The sequence below is a fragment of the Haliotis rufescens genome, unplaced genomic scaffold (genome assembly GCF_023055435.1).
Source record: "Haliotis rufescens isolate VD_foot unplaced genomic scaffold, xgHalRufe1.0.p SCAF_21, whole genome shotgun sequence".
NCBI lineage: Eukaryota > Metazoa > Mollusca > Gastropoda > Lepetellida > Haliotidae > Haliotis > Haliotis rufescens.
In genome coordinates, this window is record NW_025963902.1 from 3,048,399 (window position 1) to 3,067,969 (window position 19,571).

At 40.9% G+C, this 19,571-nt stretch overlaps 1 protein-coding gene across 3 annotated transcripts in view; it reads left to right on the forward strand.

The window, feature by feature from the left end:
• The window catches only part of LOC124133432 (two pore calcium channel protein 1-like), a 43,130-nt gene that overhangs the window by 11,247 nt on the left and 12,312 nt on the right, over positions 1-19,571 (forward strand). For 2 of the 3 annotated variants that reach the window (XM_048401098.1, XM_048401099.1), the window contains exons 4-18: positions 607-737; positions 1,502-1,590; positions 3,822-3,856; positions 5,233-5,291; positions 5,955-6,054; positions 6,990-7,106; positions 7,792-7,855; positions 11,455-11,564; positions 12,688-12,751; positions 13,540-13,584; positions 13,953-14,009; positions 15,289-15,354; positions 16,696-16,768; positions 17,606-17,710; positions 17,892-17,963. In XM_048401098.1, the coding sequence (XP_048257055.1) occupies positions 607-737; positions 1,502-1,590; positions 3,822-3,856; positions 5,233-5,291; positions 5,955-6,054; positions 6,990-7,106; positions 7,792-7,855; positions 11,455-11,564; positions 12,688-12,751; positions 13,540-13,584; positions 13,953-14,009; positions 15,289-15,354; positions 16,696-16,768; positions 17,606-17,710; positions 17,892-17,963 (1,187 nt within the window). Of the gene's footprint in view, positions 1-315; positions 363-606; positions 738-1,501; positions 1,591-3,821; positions 3,857-5,232; positions 5,292-5,954; positions 6,055-6,989; positions 7,107-7,791; positions 7,856-11,454; positions 11,565-12,687; positions 12,752-13,539; positions 13,585-13,952; positions 14,010-15,288; positions 15,355-16,695; positions 16,769-17,605; positions 17,711-17,891; positions 17,964-19,571 lie in introns of those variants that run through there. The other variant, XM_048401100.1, reaches the window with a different exon arrangement.

The following is a 19,571-nucleotide window of genomic DNA, read 5'->3' on the forward strand; positions in this document are numbered from 1 at the left end:
GATCTTGGATGGAGGATGTGTCTCCATCACAAGAGGACATCATCAAGGTGAGTGTTTGACTCAGATCTTGGCTGGAGGACATGTCTCCGTCACGAGAGGACGGTCATCAAGGTGAGTGTTTGTCTCAGATCTTGGCTGGAGGATGTGTCTCCGTCACAAGAGGACCGTCATCAAGGTGAGTGTTTGGCTCAGATCTTGGCTGGAGGACGTTTCTCCATCACAAGAGGACGGTCATCAAGTGTTTGGCTAAGATCTTGGCTGGAGGACGTGTCTCCATCACAAGAGGACATCATCAAGGTGAGTGTTTTGGCTCAGATCTTGGCTGGAGGACGTGTCTCCGTCACAAGAGGACGGTCATCAAGGTGAGTGTTTGACTAAGATATTGGCTGCAGGATGTGTCGCCTTCACCAGAGGACCTTCATCAAGGTGAGCGGTTTACTCAGATCCTGACGGGAGAACGTTTGACAAGAAATCAAAAATTCATTCTGTACTAATAATGACTTGTGATACCTGCATTTGTGGGAGACAAGTTTAACTTACGAATTGTAACAGTTGCATCTTGTCCATTGAAGATTGTCTTCTTACTGCCAGTTTGTATGTCTACAGGCCACCACACTGCTGATCATGGGCATCGAGGCCATCGTGGTGCTAGTCAGGCAGACCAACCACTTCCGGGTCACCCGTGCCCTCCGACCTCTCTTCCTCATTCACTCACATTACTGCCGAGGGGTCCGGAGGTCAGTAGTTTTGAATGATGTACTTTGTTGCCACTGAAGGGTCGCTGATGACCTACAGTAACTGCCTGCCTGTAACTGCCAGTGTTCATCTTGTACAGATGTAATTTATGCAGGGTTAGTGTGGCAGATAGGGTACAGAGTTATGTCCCTTTGGTGTGCCAGGAACCTTTTATCATGGCTGAGAATCCTGTTTCTTCCTGATTGTTTCTTGCTTGCGAATTTCACCAAAGTTGTAGATGCCTGACCTGCATGTCTTTGAGCCTTCCTCCAACTCGTAATATGACAGAAATACTGTTCAAAGTGACATTAAACCAAACTCACTCACTCACTCCTCCAACATGCGGACGCCGTAATATGACAGAAATACTGTTCAAAGCGACATTAAACCAAACTCACTCACTCACTCACTGTTGTGGCATTGAAAGAGAATCCCAAAACAGGAAACAAAGGGGATGTTTTCAACATAATGCTTTTTACCATGTTACACGAAGCATGCTTTGTATGCATGGAAACTGTTTTGTTCACACAATGACAACAGTTTTCTATCACAGCTAACACCTGATGATGATGGCAATGCATAGTGTTGAATGCTTCTGCCGATGCCCCGAAAATAACAACGTACTTAAGAAGTTATATAGTACCGAAATAGACAATTTTTTATCTCATTTTCTATCTCTTGATCTAGATTTGGATATTTATGAGAGAATAACCTGAAATGTCCCTTGTGATCCCAGCTGTCCCTGACAATGTGTTTCTGTTGACAGAATCTCCAGACAGGTGCTGCAGTCAATGCCGCCCATCCTTGATATGATCTTCCTCCTCCTCTTCTTCATGCTCATCTTCTCCATCCTAGGTAACTATCTGTTATATCTCCCAGACAGGGTAACTAAGTGTTATATCTCCCAGACGGGGTAACTGTTATATCCCCCAGACAGGGTAACTCTCAGACAGGGTAACTATCTGTTATATCCCCCAGACAGGGTAACTCTCTGTTATATCCCCCAGACAAGGTAACTGTCTGTTATATCCCCCAGACAGGGTAACTTTGTGTTATATCCCCCAGACAGGGTAACTATGTGTTATATCTCCCAGACAGGGTAACTATCCATTATATCTCCCAAACAGGGTAACTGTTATATCCCCCAGACAGGGTAACTCTCTGTTATATCCCCCAGACAGGGTAACTATCTGTTATATCTCCCAGACAGGATAACTGTTATATCCCCCAGACAGGGTAACTCTCTGTTATATCCCCCAGACAGGGTAACTATCTGTTATATCTCCCAGACAGGATAACTGTTATATCCCCCAGACAGGGTAACTCTCTGTTATATCCCCCAGACAGGGTAACTATGTGTTATATCTCCCAGACAGGGTAACTATGTGTTATATCTCCCCGACAGGGTAACTTTGTGTTATATCCCCCAGACAGGGTAACTATCTGTTACATCCTCCAGACAGGGTAACTACCTGTTATATCCCCCAGACAGGGTAACTATCTGTTATATCTCCCAGACAGGGTAACTATGTGTTATATCCCCCAGACAGGGTAATTATCTGTTACATCCTCCAGACAGGGTAACTACCTGTTATATCCCCCAGACAGGGTAACTATCTGTTATATCTCCCAGACAGGGTAACTATGTGTTATATCTTCCAGACAGGGTAACTATGTGTTATATCCCCCAGACAGGGTAACTATGTGTTATATCCCCAGACAGGGTAATTATCTGTTACATCCTCCAGACAGGGTAACTACGTGTATCTGTTATATCCCCCAGACAGGGTAACTATGTGTTATATCCCCCAGACAGGGTAATTATCTGTTACATCCCCCAGACAGGGTAACTATCTGTTATAATAGGGTAACACAGGAATCGCTTTGGGATCCGATTGTTTAGCCATCGTGTTTATCTGTGTTGCCCAGCTACATCTATGGGGAACAGCCCTCTAGACACTCCCCTCTCACAAATAACATCGTCTAATATACGACGTTGCGAGCGCATGTTCAAATCTCAGGGATGTGAAATCTCCGCGGAAACGCGGAAAATCGCGTTTTTTAAAACAGTAGTCCTCGGAAAAAATCATCATCCGCGTAAAAATTTAATATTTAAAAAAAAAAAAAAAAAAAATCCGAAAAATATGATCGAAAACCGGACAACCGTCGCGGATTGTCCTGTTTCGGATCAGAGCTTTCACCAGCATAGGTTTTCGGACATCATACGTTTCCTGTCACGAATACTTGCACTCTAACGTGGGGTGTGGTGTCACACAGAAATTGTAAATACTCAGAGTCAGCTGATGGCTTGTTTTTAAGATAAAGTTGTCTTTTAGCCTGTAAGTGAATGAGATGTTTTACAGTTGTTCATGTGATTAGCGAGAAAACTATGAATGTTTCTTCAGCATCCAAAACCCCATAACATTGGGATATATGTTGTATTAATGTCTTATGTTTGCAATGGAGTTTTGTTTTTTCATCAAAAGGTAAGTACAAGGTAAGTTTTTTTCAATATGCTTCAACATGGGGAAAGGGTCAGACATTGCACGCTTGTGACAGTTGTCCTTGTGTCTGGGGGATGGGGGTTGAAGTTTATGGCAGTATTGCTCCCAGACCTGGCGGGTAGCCAGGTGCGCGTAAGCTATGCCCAATTTTTTAAAAGTACTGATTTAACTTCGAAATTTTACTGCATCTGTCATCTTGTTTATTTGACTTATTGATTTTTGCCATTGATTTATTACATTTCTTGGTGTGAATGTTGTTCAAACTGCACGAAATTGCTTAAAATGCAATCAAATGTTTTAAAAATTTGAGGGGGGGCATGCCCCCAGACCCCCCTAGACTTTTCCTCTTTTTTGCGTGAACCTGCTCACATCCCTGAAATCTCCAGAAATGACAACAATGATAGAACAACGTTTTATCTTAAAATAGACCACACTTCGTTCTCCATTGTTCTTTACGGTTTATTGTAGCTATCTTATGTATACCACTAAATGGGGTAACATCTGTTGCCAATAACAACAAATTTTGGCTTACCCGAAACAAATGTTCGTATGAGCTTTATGTTTGATTTCTTCTTGTTTCAGGTTTTTACCTACTGTCCCAAATAGACAACAACAGTGTGAGTATGAACCTTGTTTAGTTACAAGATGCACGACTACAAGTGTGTCTCTACCAAGGTGTCCCATGGACCTGTGAAGATCTGGGGTAGAATAGGTCTTCAGCAACCCATGCTTGCTGTAAAAGGCGACTAACAGGGTCGGGTGGTCAGGCTCACTGACATGGTTGATGCATGTCATCCTATCCCAATTACGTTGATTGATGCTCATGATGTCAATCACTGAATTGTTTGGTCCAGGCTCGATTATTTACATATAGCTGAAATATTTGCTGAGTGCGGCGTTAAACAACAAACAAACAAACAAACCTCGGAGCAGTGTTGTCAAGATCACTGAGGAGTCGCCATGGTGATATTATGACAGTTTCACATCACTGTTGTTATTCTGACCTGACACTGATGAGCCTGATTGTCCTCTTCATGACGTTTGTTACTGCCGCCACTACCTTCCTGGGTTTAGGTTTGATTCCAGGAGTAGTCTCCCTTATCAGCCTTGGTCTGTCCGCGTCTTCCAGAGGCAAGGGAGTTAACTTACTATAAATGTCCAGTTTCCAGCCTTGTCAAACTAGGCTAGAATTATGGAATTTTGGCTGGACTAACGAGTCTATGCATAGTCCAATCAAAATTGTGAACTGGAGTAGAAAAGTTTGGTTGATTGCAGGATTTGCAAAGCATGTGTACTGTCAACTTAGCGTTGCGAAATATTTTCGTAATCTTTTTCATATTTTAAATCAAGATGTGATTTGATGCACTTCAGGAAGTAAGATCACGATCAGATCATCTGCACTGGGTGCCGCCATTTCGTTTCAAGCAAATGCAACTGATGAGAGGTGGTATCTGATTGGTCAATAGGAGGAAGATAGAAGGGACATAACTCGTAATAGTCACTAGTGGCGCTACAATCGATCCTAGAAATTCCAGCCAAGTTTGGCAAGGGAGGAAACTGGACTTTTACAGTCAGTTAACTCCCTTGACTCGGGAAGATGCACTGTACATATAACTTTGTGCTCTTGGATTTCATCACTTTGGGCTTTCTTCCCACAGGAAGCTGACACACTCTGATGTGATGGAAATGCTGTTTAGTGATGCTTATACTCCCAACTCACTCAAACACATTAATGTTATAGTTTTTGTTTTGCTCTTATCATAATATCATGGTTAAGAAATGTCCCCTTACTTGCTTTCATAAACGTAAGGACATGGGGATTGAAATGCATTTAACTAAGTCCTCAGCAACCTTTGTCTAGAGTGTAATATTGCTGGTATTAAACAACAAATAAACAGTCAAGTTGTGTATGTTTGTGTATTTCAGTCAGAACACAATTTGTGTCACTATTGTTCTACGCTATTGTTCTTCTAAACTTGTCTGTTTGTTTCAGTATTTCAGAACAATTCAAGACAGCTTCGTCAGTTTGTTCATCCTGCTTACAACTGCAAAGTGAGTGGGTATTGTTATCCCCCACCACGAAGTGGAAGGGGGAGATAGGAATGGGTGCTGTCTGCAGTCCTTCATCCGTCCATCACGTTTCGTTTCCGGAGCAGAACACAAAAACCATGAGAGATATCTTAAACGAACTTGGCACATGGATAGGCCTTTTGATATTTGGGATTTTTTTTAAATTTAATTTTTGAGTTTCCATGGCAACGACTTTGACTTTGATCAGACATGTCATATTGGTAGGGGAAATGAGTATTTCATGCTTGTCTCCTATGGCAGCATAAATGTTGACGAAAGAATAATTGATCATAATTCTATAATAGCTACTGTGAGTAGCAAAGATTAAGCTACAAGCACAATTTAGTTGTCTCGGGATAGCAGACAATCGTGAATTATGAAGGCTGCCTGGTCTGTGTATAGGCTGCATATAACTAACTCTGTCACTCACTCACTCACTCACTCACTCACTCACTCACTCACTCACTCACTCACTCAATCTCACTCTCTTACTCACTTTCTCACTCTCACTGACTCTCATTCACTCTCTCTCACTTACTCTCTCTCTCACTCACTCTCTCTCTCTCACTTACTCACTCACTCTCTCTCAATCACTCACTCACTCACTCTCACATTCTCTCACTCACTCTCTGACTGTTTGCGCAGCTTCCCGGATGTGATGATGCCGGCGTACGCCACATCCCCGTTTTACAGCCTGTTCTTCATCGTGTATCTGTCACTGGAACTCTACTTCCTCATGAACCTGGTGAGTCCCAATATACTAAGAAAATTGACAAACGTGGCTCTTGTTGCTATAATACACATTTTAATTTCTTGTCTGAGATAAGGTTGTAGAGAACAGTCGTAGTTCAAAAGTTCATAAAACTAAATATTTTCGATCATACTTGGCAAATACATGCCCTTTCTACACTGCTGTGTTTTCTGTAAATCTTTAATATGCACAAGAAAATTCAGATTGTCATCTACAGTCATAGCTTATAAAGATTACTTACAGAGTGATCTAGAAGTGGGTCAGAAGGCGCTCTTTGGAGAAGGACCCATGAAGATTCGGGGTAGAATAGGTCTGCTGAGTTCAGCAACCCATAGGGGGCACGGGTGGCCCAGTCGTCTATTGCGTCCCTTGGGCACGCCAGAAACCCATGATTGTGGGTTCGAATCCAGGTTCACCCCGATTATGTTTCTAGGTTGGTCAGCACCATACCCGTGCTCGTGGGTTTCACCGAAGTGGTAAACATCTGAGACCTGCATCACTTCAGGTTTTCCTCCCACATTAAGCTTACACGCCGTGATATAACTGGAATACTATTAAAAGCGGCGTTAAACTCACTCACTCACTCAGAAACCCATGCTTGCCGTAAGAGGTGATTATGCTTGTCGTAGGAGGCAACTAACAGGATCGGGTGATCAGGCTCATTGACTTGGTTGATGCATGTTATCGTATCCCAGTTGCGTAGATCGATGCTCATGATATCAACCACTGGATTGTCTGGTCCAGACTTTATTATTTACAGACCGCTGTCATGTAGCTGAAATATTGCTGAGTGCGGTGTTAAAGAACAAATAAACAAACATTGGAGTGGGCGCTTAAAATGGCCAATAGGGTAATGAGGTTCATAAAAGGAACATTGATGCTACAGTCAGACAACATCATTGTGTTAAAATGTGCTCCATCCTCCTCAGCTGCTGGCTGTCGTGTATGACACCTTTCTGAATCTGGAGAAAGTCAAGATCCGGTCTCTGTTCTTCCACAAGAGGGAAGGATGTCAACATGCATTCAAGCTGGTCACGACCAAACAGGTACTGCTGACATGGAGAGCTGGGACTCTGGGACTCTGCCATGCTTCAAACAGATTGGACCAAGTTAGATAGAGTCTAAATGAGAGGGGGACATGGGTGGCCCAGTCGTCTAAGGCGCCGCGATTCTCTGTGCAGAGTTGGGTCCCTTAGGCACGCCAGAAACCTATGATTGTGGGTTCGAATCCTGTTTCGCCCCGATTATGTTTCTAGGTTTGTCAGCACCATACCCGTGCTTGTGGGTGTCACCAAGTGGTAAATATCTGAGACCTGCATCACTTTGGGCTTTCCTCCCACAATAAGCTGACACACCGCGATATAACTGTAAAAGCTGTGTTAAACCCAACTCACTCACTCACTCACTCACTAAATGAGAGTCTTTATTTGCATTAAAAAGTGGATATACATATGACAAGGACTGTTATGAAGAACAACACTGTTATTGTGTATGCATATCATCACTCATCATTTTCCTTGTCACAAGTGTCAAAATGCAACAGAGGTTATCTGTGTTTGATTCTGAATTGTACTTAACTGGTTAATTAACGTGTTTATCATACTTATATCATCATGAATAACTACTAGTGCTTAGCGAATTGGTTGTTTACTGTAGCCGACTGGACGCTGCTCATAATATGAATCACTGGTTCATCTGGTCCTGACTCGAACACTTATCTCTGTGTTTCAGAATTGTTCCACGTTGAGCGTGAGACATTTTGTGGGAATGATGAGGTTCTTCCGACCGAAACGAGGTGAGTGGAAGTGAGACAGTAACATGAGATATCGAATCTCACCCGAGTCTTTTGATATCAAATATATCAACATGAGTCGGGGACGGTCGGGTAGCCTAGTGGTTAAAGCATTCACTCGATTCCCGACATGGGTACAATGTGTGAAGCCCATTTCTGGTGTCCCCCGCAGTGATATTGCTGGAATATTGCTAAAAGTGGCGTAAAACCATACTCACTCACTCACTCAACATGAGTCGATAAAAGGCTTGGTGATTAATTATAAAATTTTAATATCAAAAGACCCCAGGGTGAAATTCTCTTCTTATCCAAAATCTTTTTCAGTTTGTAAATAGCAATAACCAGGGTCTTGTGTGTAAAAACAGCTAACCAGCTTCAGTGGCAGAGATTAGTTATGTCATTTGATTGTGATGTCATGGTTAAGCGATGACTTCACAATGGTTTGCAAGTATTGTGATGCAATTTCATTGCCGTGATATCTCCTAAGAGATATTGATTGATCTCACCCAAGTGATATCTCCTAAGAGATATTGATTGATCTCACCCAAGTGATATCTCCTAAGAGATATTGATTAATCTCACCCAAGTGATATCTTCTGAGAGATATTGATTGATCTCACCCAAGTGATATCTCCTAAGAGAAATTGATTGATCTCACCCAAGCGATATCTCCTAAGAGATATTGATTGATCTCACCCAAGTGATATCTCCTAAGAGATATTGATTGATCTCACCCAAGTGATATCTCCTAAGAGATATTGTTTGATCTCACCCAAGTGATATCTCCTAAGAGATATTGTTTGATCTCACCCAAGTGATATCTTCTGAGAGATATTGATTGATCTCACCCAAGTGATATCTCCTGTGGAAGCCAGTTTAGGATGATCAACCTCAGTGTCAGTTTCATGGGTATTTCCACAGCAATCTCAAGATCTGATTACAGTAATCAAATTGTGTACCTTCTCTCTGTATAAAGCAGTGTGGGCAGGGAAACATCCTCACATCTATCATTGTGTTGTATTTCAACGGAAAAATCAATGCCAATGTTTGGTCATATGATGTCATTAGGAATTTGACTTTGACTACTAAAACACACCTCCTATCTCCTATCAAATCTCCTATGGTACATTGTTATTCATTATTTAATAGACCCTCTCCATTGTTTAGTGGATAGAGCTTCAGCCTGGAGAGTGGAAGGTTGTGGTTCGATCTCTGGCCACATCATACCAAAAGACCCTTAAAGATGGTACTTGTTGTTACCCTGCCGGTCGGCTTGGAGTCAGTATAATGTGTCTGAGTTGTGTATCCATTTTAAACTGCAGCATGTTGTCTCAGTCGACTGGCGCTAAAAAGCGAGCCATCAGATCGGACCAGTACAAGCAGCCACACACGCGTGCCTTCACGTCGCTATATAAGTGCAACAATCTTGACGTTGAACCCATTCCATCTCACCTTATGATTTTACACCAACCCGGATAGAACTGAATAGTGGTGGGATGATACACCGATGCATCGCTGGATCGTGATATTTTACCGCGCGATTCAAGTATCAATCACAGTCACACACTTTGTAAAAAATATTGATTCATGCCTTAAATGTTTGCTATGATAACTGTTACACCAAACACTGATTAGTAGTGAAAACATAAATATTTTCATCCATTGTGCCATACTTGACACTGCCAACTGTAAATCATCAGTGTGCCACGTATTTGGCCATCCTGATAAGAAAAAGATGGCTTACCAACCACAGATAGGAGCACATGCAAGTATTATGATAAGTATCGGAACGTGACCAAGGTATCGTGATACGTATCGGAATGTGACCAAGGTATCGTGATACGTATCGGAACGTGACCAAGGTATCGTGATAAGTATCGGAACGTGACCAAGGTATCGTGATACATATCGGAACGTGACCAAGGTATCATGATACGTATCAGAACGTGACCAAGGTATCGTGATACGTATTGGAACGTGACTAAGGTATCGTGATACGTATCGGAACGTGACCAAGGTATCGTGATACGTATCGGAATGTGACCAAGGTATCGTGATACGTATCGGAACGTGACCAAGGTATCGTGATACGTATCGGAACGTGACCAAGGTATCATGATAAGTATCGGAACTTGACCAAGGTATCGTGATACGTATCGGAACGTGACCAAGGTATCGTGATACGTATCGGAACGTGACCAAGGTATCGTGATAAGTATCGGAACGTGACCAAGGTATCGTGATACGTATCGGAACGTGACCAAGGTATCGTGATACGTATCGGAATGTGACCAAGGTATCGTGATAAGTATCGGAACGTGACCAAGGTATCGTATCGGAATGTGACCAAGGTATCTTGATACATATCGGAATGTGACCAAGGTATCTTGATACATATCAGAACGTGACTAAGGTATTGTGATACATATCAGAACGTGACCAAGGTATTGTGATACGTATCGGAAAGTGACCAAGGTATTGTGATACGTATCGGAACATGACCAAGGTATCGTGATACGTATCGAAACGTGACCAAGGTATCGTGATACGTATCGGAACGTGACCAAGGTATCGTGATACGTATCGGAACGTGACCAAGGTATAGTGATACGTATCGGAACGTGACCAAGGTATCGTGATACGTATCAGAACGTGACCAAGGTATCGTGATACGTATCGGAACGTGACCAAGGTATCGTGATACGTATCGGAACGTGACCAAGGTATCGTGATAAGTATCGGAACGTGACCAAGGTATCGTGATAAGTATCGGAACGTGACCAAGGTATCGTGATACGTATCGGAACTTGACCAAGGTATCGTGATACGTATCGGAACGTGACCAAGGTATCGTGATACGTATCGGAACGTGACCAAGGTATCGTGATACGTATCGGAACGTGACCAAGGTATCGTGATAAGTATCGGAACGTGACCAAGGTATCGTGATACGTATGGAAACGTGACCAAGGTATCGTGATAAGTATCGGAACGTGACCAAGGTATCGTGATAAGTCTCGGAACGTGACCAAGGTATCGTGATAAGTATCGGAACGTGACCAAGGTATCGTGATACGTATCGGAACGTGACCAAGGTATCGTGATACGTATCGGAACGTGACCAAGGTATCGTGAAACATATCGGAACATGACCAAGGTATCGTGATACGTATCGGAATGTAACCATGGTATCGTGATACGTATCAGAACGTGACCAAGGTATCGTGATACGTATCGGAACGTGACCAAGGTATCGTGATAAGTATCAGAACGTGACCAAGGTATAGTGATACGCATCGGAACATGACCAAGGTATTGTGATACATATCGGAACGTGACCAAGGTATCGTGATACGTATCGGAACGTGACCAAGGTATCGTGATACGTATCGGAATGTGACCAAGGTATCGTGATACGTATCGGAACGTGACCAAGGTATCGTGATATGTATCAGAACGTGACCAAGGTATCGTGATACGTATCGGAACGTGACCAAGGTATCATGATACGTATCGGAACGTGACTAAAGTATTGTGATACGTATGGGATCGCACTGTTGGTGTATCATCACAGCGCTAGTACTGATGTTGTTTCCTTCCAGATACTCGGGACTACTACTTGATGTTTAAGAGTTTGAACACAAGTAAGACAGGGGGGATAACTCTGGAGGAGTTCTACAGGGTGTACGATATCTGCTCTCTACAGTGGAAGGTGGGTGGTGTCTAATACTGCTTACACTATTTCTATATTGTACATGATTGTCATAAACAGTTCTGCACTCCAAACATACATTTGTCATCCTTGTCAATTAATATTTTCTTTCACCAAAACTATAATATCAGCATTCAGAATAAGGATCTATGCCAGTGCCATGCATGCAATGTATACTCACCACCAAAAGAAACGCAAACCATAGAAAGATATAGACAAGTACGTTAAGCAGAGATGTTTCCAATGTGTAACACCTAATTAAACAATCAATTAAGTTTTACCACAGAGTGTCTTTATTCTTATCACGATATGCTGCACATGATTTCCAAACTTAACACACTAATCCTGTGCGAGACAAATGGTGCATCTCGAGTCATGGATCTATGATGTCATATGCGATGCATTCATGAGCGCGGTTTTGACAACATACCAGTAAGTTTGTTTGTGCATGGAACCAATTTAATATCTTCTGATTATGAGTAATTCTTAATAAACTAACCAACCAATGCTTGCTGTGAAAGGCGACAATGCTTGTTGTAAGAGGCGACTAACAGGATCGGGTGGTCAGGCTGCCGACTTGGTTGATCCATGTCATTGTATCCCAGTTGTGGGATCGATGCTCATGATGTCAATCACTGGATTGTCTGGTCCAGACTTGATTATTTACAGACCGCCGTCATATTGAATATTGCTGAGTGTGGTGTTAAACAACAAACAAACAAACAAACAAACATGTATGGTATTCATGTTTCTTTTGTTGGTGAGTATATATATCAACCTACTGCATGAGTCATGTCCAAAGTGATCCAATCCATTAATATTTTTGTTTAATTGATGTAACGTATATACTGAGGCTATTTTATAGTGTTTGGTGTATACACTGTGTATCTCATAAAGTGGTTAATAATTAAAGTATTGATGTTTAGACATGTTTCAAATCAGCTCAAATCACATGAATATCAAGGGGTCTTTTCAAGCCGTGATGTGACAGTGCCACTTCAGTGACCCTGACCAAGGGTCATGACCAGTGGCTTCGGTATATATAATGTCACCACTCTCGAGAGTGACGATTTGAGTTGAGGTCACTGACAGATATGTGATAATAGATTGTATTCCCCCCCAGCTGAAGAATGACGACTCCTTGTGGTCTTCCAACTTCCGTCATCCGTGCAACATCGTCTTCAAACGTGAGTTACTCAAATAACTGCTGTGACTAGTGAAATAGAGAACAGTCTTCAGGAACCCATCCTTGTCAAAAGGGGGATGCACTTTGGCGCCTGTCTATATCAGGATCTGGTACTTACGTTGTAGTGAGTGAGTGAGTATGGTTTTCCGCCCATTTTAGGAATATTCCAGCAATATCACGGCGGGGGACATCGGAAATGGACTTCACACATTGTACCCATGTCGCTAATCGAACCCAGATCTTCGGCGTGACGACTTACGTTGGAAGCTATACAGTGTTAGAAATGAATCCTGAAAGTCGGAGTCCTTTTCACAGCATTCATGCTGAAAGTTAATGAGTTCGAACACCAAACATTTTCAACTCTAGATGCTCTGCTGATGTAATTTCTTTAGATTGCATTATAGACAAGGTACAGTAAACTACGGTTAAAACAAACTTCAAGGGACCACTAATTTTAGTTTGTTATAACCGTAGTTTGTTATAAGCATATATGCAGCAAATGGACAAGACCAAAAAACAGTTTGTATATCCGTCAGTTCATTATAAGTGTGGTCGTTATTTAAGTTTACTGTATATAAATTATTTTTAAATTTATTAAAGTTTCCACAGGGTGTCACATTATAGGTGAGGTTGTATTAAAGATTGAGATATATGGTATATGAACCAGTTGATGTAGTGGCTTTTCAAACAATGTATCCCTGTTCTTCAGGGTTTCTTCCATTGATATTTGATTAATATATTTTCTTTGAACTACCTGACAGAAAACTGCATGTATATTTTCTCTTCCAGTTCTCAACAGATTCGTCAGTTGGAAGTGGTTTGACTATTTTATTTGTAAGTATATGTCCTTATATGAAATAGCTACACTATAAACCCCAAAGAACAACTGAAAAATGTAGCGTGGTTCATTAGTGTGTTTATTGTGTGTAGTGAGTTGTTCCCCATAGATGTAGCTGGGCAACACAGATAAACGCGATGACCAAACGATCGCATCCAAAAATGAGAGAGATATGACAATCGGTATTTAGAGAAAAGGTACATGTAACTGATGTGAGGATTGTGAAAATATGCGGGAAATATCCACCTGTGCTTAAATGGACTTGTCCAACATTGCCGAGGTCAGATTCTATAGAGGGGGGTCATCATTATTGATATTTGGATCAATATTTTTAAAGCTTGTACATTTTACATTATCGTTACAGATTTGGTGATTGCATGTAACTTCCTATGGATCCTGATTGAGACGATTAACTTATCAAGTGAGTCTACTGAGGGACAGTCTACATCTACGTGCAATTTTTAACCAATCTCATTAAAATCAAACCTTTTGTTCGGATTTGAAACCCCTGTCCGAATTTGATACCCCTTTCTGGATTTGATACCTTCGCCAGGTTTGATACCGCTCTCGTGATTTTATACCCTTCCTCGGATTTGATACCCCTCTCATGATTTAATTCCCTTCCTCGGATTTGATACCCCTCTCATGATTTAATACCCTTCCTCGGATTTGATACCCCTCTCATGATTTTACACCCTTCCTCGGATTTGCTAACACTCTCGTGATTGAATACCCTTCCTCGGATTTGATACCTTCTCCAGGTTTGATACCCCTCTTGGTGAAGATCTAACAAACACTCCCCAGGTCATGTTAAGTGAACCCTGAACAAGCCATGAAGGATGCAGGGTTTGTGACGCAATCAGATGTCAGCTATCTGGAGAGATTTGCCTTCACTGCATTCTCAATATAATCTGTGGTCAGTCAGTTTCTTCTAAGTAAACTTTTTACCACCTCTATGACTGATTCAGAAATTTTGGTCTGAACAAAAAACTTACTGAAAACATGCACAAACATAATATTATCCATTCAAAACTGCTTGTTAGCTCACCTGAACATGATGACAAGTCAAGTGAACTTATACAGTGGTGCATTGTCCATCTGTCTGCTGTTAGCTTTACGTCTTCAACATAGCTCTTTAAAACTACAAGGCTTATGAAACTGAAACTTTGTATGAATGATCCCCGCTATGGTGTCTCTGAAAAGTGCACTCAGAATTTCAATACAATTTTAAACATGATCGTCAGTATTTCTTCATCTTGCAGGTGAGCTACAGAGCCTTGTGGTTCTATTTTGTACATATATTTTCAAGATACAGAAACCACATATGCATCTAATGCTTCACTAGATCATACAGAATATATAGCATCCTCCTTGGTGATTGACTGATAAATAGCTCACCTGATGTGACCTAGCGAAGGTTTGACAGATCTTGATGGCAAGAGATAGCGTGTCAGACTATAAGGTCTTATTTTAATGAGATTGAATGTTATGTTGCTTAAAATGTGGATAATAGTTTCTCTGTATTAATATTTAGTCATTATTTTTATGTAACTTCATGAATTTGTGTTTTTAATCCTATGCATATTTGTGTCTTTGTGATGCATGGTTCTTAGAAAATAAGGTAATTAATGTATAAATATTGACTTGTGGATGAATTTTAAGACTGATATGTTTATTTTCCTGTGTGTTTTTTCTTCCAGTAAATGCTGTCAATGTAAAGTCATACGATTTCACAGCAAGCTGGACTTCGATTGTGTTCGTATGTAGTAAGTAGCTTTGCATTCATCATCGTCCGTTTACATTTGAGGGCTATAATTCTGAATCAGTTCTCAATACATCAATTATGCTTTGTAGTGGGAGTTAATAAGGCTGACAGACAATATAAACATAGTAAACATAGTAAATATAGTAAACATTTTGTCTTCAAGCAGGACTAGCTACAAACTCTGAGCACTGGTGAAATAAAGATCATGGACAGGTCTTAGAAAAATGAATGTCAAAGTTTGTCAACATGGTCAACCCAACATACTCTTGTAGCATGGTTACTCCTTGTTTGGAATTTTGTAACTGATCGTTGGTAAATATATTAGTTTGTTCATCACTAAATTTGAGTGATGATTAGGATCACAATGAAATTTTGAATAAAATTAATAAAATGAGTTTCAAACATAAATCCAGATATACAACATGTACAATGAACCCTTCTTTTAACCAGACAACGTCTAAATTACAAGATTAATTTCATACTTCAGTACGGACTTGTTGACATGGTATTTCCGGTGTTACATGCTCACAGTTTTTCTCTTTGTGTTGGGAGGAAAAACATCAAAACCTGTGTATAAGATGCCCCCCCCCCATGAAAGCCCCCTAATTCTAGGTGTGAAAAACTTGCCTTATACATGACAATATACAGTAACCAGTATTGCTAGTGCCCTTTGGGAATTGGTCTTCATCAACCTATGCTTTAAAAAATAGAATTTCATCACAACAAGTGATTTTATAGCTCAGATGATGAGTCTCACTGACTTGAGTGATTGTGTGTCGTCATAACCTGATGCTGTGGGTCAATGGTTGGTTTAGTCTAGATTCAAATATTTGAGCATCCGCCTGGAGAGCGGAAGGTCTGGGGTTCGATCCTCGGCCAAGTCATACCAAAAGATGTTAAAAGATGGTACTTGTTGTTACCCTGCCTGGCGCTCGGCATTAAGGGGCTACAACAAGGACTTGTCAGCTCGGAGTCAGTATACTGTGTCTGAGTGGGGTATTCATGTTAAACTGAGGCATGGTATCTCAGTGAGCTAGCAATATAAATCGGCATCAGTCCGGACTAGTACAAGCAGACACAGAAACACACACATATGCATGCACGATGCTAAACGGTTAAACCCCATTTCACCTCACCTCAAATATTTACAGACTTCCATCATATGGCTAAAATATTACTGAGTGTGGCATTTAACCTACAAAGAAACTGGTTTTATTGATTTACTTTACTGGTTCATACTGAAGTTTTAGGAAGTTTTTCAGCTTCTGTTTGTCAGAATTCACTTTTCTCGTCCTTGTTGTTGTTACTTTCAATGGTTGTACATGAAGCGTTGTTTTTCCAGTATATTCCGTGGAGGCCATATTGAAGATCCTCGGAAAGGGGCCACATATATATTTCACATCAGGCTGGGACCTGTAAGTTCACTACTTTATTCGAAAACTTAATGTCATGAAACACTTGCCTCAGGATGAGGAGCTTGATGCATGTGATGATAAGATAACATAAGATAGCACTTCATCAGTCCCAGACGAATTCTGTGGTCAAATGATCAAAATTCTGCAGTAAAATTACCAAAATTCAGCAGCCAAGATGCCAAATTTCTGTTGTAAATTCTGCGATCAAAACATGACCATTTCCCCTCAATAATCAATACAAACTCACTTTTTGAAAACTTGATTCCAAATCCAAAACGAAATAATTTAACAAATTGTCATTATAAACAGTTATTATTGAATTATTATCATATAGTTATGCATAGTGTAACTGATATTTATTTATGGTTAGATGTAAACAGTTTATGTAGTCATAATACCACAAGAATGATTAAGAGTGAGAGATATTTATTCCAAATTCGGTTTTATTGTAGGATTCATATTTTGTGTTGCTAAGTAGGTGTATGACATGTCTTGTGTTGCTAAGCAGGTTATGTCATGTTCTGTGTTGCTTAGCAGGTGTATGACATGTTATGTGTGTTGCTAGGCAGGTGTATGACGTATCCTGTGTTGCGAAGCTGGTGTATGACATGTTCTGTGTTGCTAAGCAGATGTATGACATGTTATGTGTGTTGCTAGGCAGGTGTATGACGTATCCTGTGTTGCTAAGCAGGTGTATGACATGTTCTGTGTCACTAAGCAGGTGTATGACATGTCCTGTGTTGCTAAGCAGGTGTATGACATGTCCTGTGTACTAAGCAGGTGTATGACATGTCCTGTGTTGCTAGCAGGTGTATGGCATGTCCTGTGTGTTGCCAGGTTTGACTTCCTGGTGACCGTCATCAGTGTGATCGGTGTGCTGCTGGAGATCCTAGACGACAGCTTCTACTACATCATCGTCCTCCGTCCCTTCCGACTTCTCAGGTATGGAATCTTCTCAGATTTGGGGGCATCAAGGAGTTAATAATTAGTGCAAGTGTTAAAAGATTATGTTTATCTGTTGTGACTTTTATGTGGCAATACCAGCTTCTGGATAATATTAATAATCATAATCATAATAATAATAAACAACGTATTATTAATAGCTGTTTTTCACTCTTCTCAGGTTATTTAAAATCAAGAGACGCTATCGAGATGTGCTGGGCACACTGTTTGTGCTGTTTTCACGACTGACCAGGTGAAGATACTTTTGATTCTATATATATATCAATACTTATGTAGTTGTGATGGGACTATTCCTATTGTTCGTTCAGTCCAAAATGATTACTGATGATATGTAAAGGAGCACAATCCCAATACCCCTATCAAATGTTGACTAGTAATATGAAGGTCTGTTTGTTTGTTGTTAAAGCCACACTCAGCAATATGCCAGCGGCCTGTAGATACCGTATCGTACTGTGTAAACACAAAATGGCAACATGTGCTGGAGTTACACACGCGACCAATCATCGTAGACCAAACAACGCAAGATAAACATATTTTTATTGCATATATAAGGTTTGTGTGCGCACTTGTGATGTGCTTCATTCCAGGTCGCTGTATACACGGAGTATAGGATTTTGGGTCGATTTTGAAGGCATGTACAGGGGGGTCGTCTTATACATGGGGTCGCCTTATACACAGCGATATACGGTAATCAAGTCTGGAACAGACAAACTAGCGACTGATATTTTCCATGGTGCGTCAGAGATCATCAGTGTCCATGAGTTGTTTCTTGTTATTGATGATGCAGTACAGCAGGGCTTCAGGGATTTATCTACGATTCCAAACTAAGTGCCTTAGCTGGAAAATTGGGAAACAAATTGTGATATTGGATTTTTCAACTGTTTGTATTTTCGTAAATTCTGAGCTCTTGGGACAATTTTAATTCAGTTTAGGAAATTTGACTGTCATTTGCTGCAAACTTGGGGCCGAATATCAGCCTCTGAGTAGGTGTACATAAGTCCCTGGTTTAACCCCGTAGGGAATCGGGTTTGAGTCAAACCAGCAACCCATGCTTGTCGTAAGAGGTGACTTAATGGATGGGGTGGTCAGGCTGATCCCAATTATTGTTCTGGTTACCTGTGGGGATTCTGGGTAAGACACCTACCGTTATGCCATAACAGGCAACTAAATGGATGAGGGGGTCAGGCCCGGTGACTTGGTTGATTGGAATCATTGAAAATGTTACACCTGCAGAAAGGAAGTGCTGAAAGGATAAAAACCAACAAAGTTTCAAATTTTTATTTCGTTACTGCATTCAACATGGCCTCAGAGATGCCATGACATCTTCATGCTAATAATTTCCAGTAACACTAGGTGACATATTCTGCTTGTTTCATCCACGTATAAAAATATTAAAAAATTTATAGGTGTGCCAAATTTGCATCCAAAATATGGAACAAAAACAGAACATAGTTTGACCTTTTTGTCAGGGTCGACATCATCATATACCAATTGCATGGATCTATGCTCATGATGTCAGTCACTGGTATGTCTTGTCCAGACTCTTACAGACCACAGTCACGTAGTGGGAGTACATCTTCCCGAGGCAAGAGAGTTAACTGACTATAAAAGTCCAGTTTCCACCCTTGCCGATCTAGGCTGGTATTATGGAGTTACATTTTGGCTGGACTAACGAGTCTATGCATAGTCCAATCAAAATCGCGCACTGAAATCGAAATCCGGTTCGTAAAGTGTCATGCAGATTTCGGTCGATTGCAGGATTTGCAAAGCATGTGCACCGCCAACTCGTTTTCAACAGATATTTTCTAAATCTTTTCATGTTTTTAATCAAGGTGCTCAC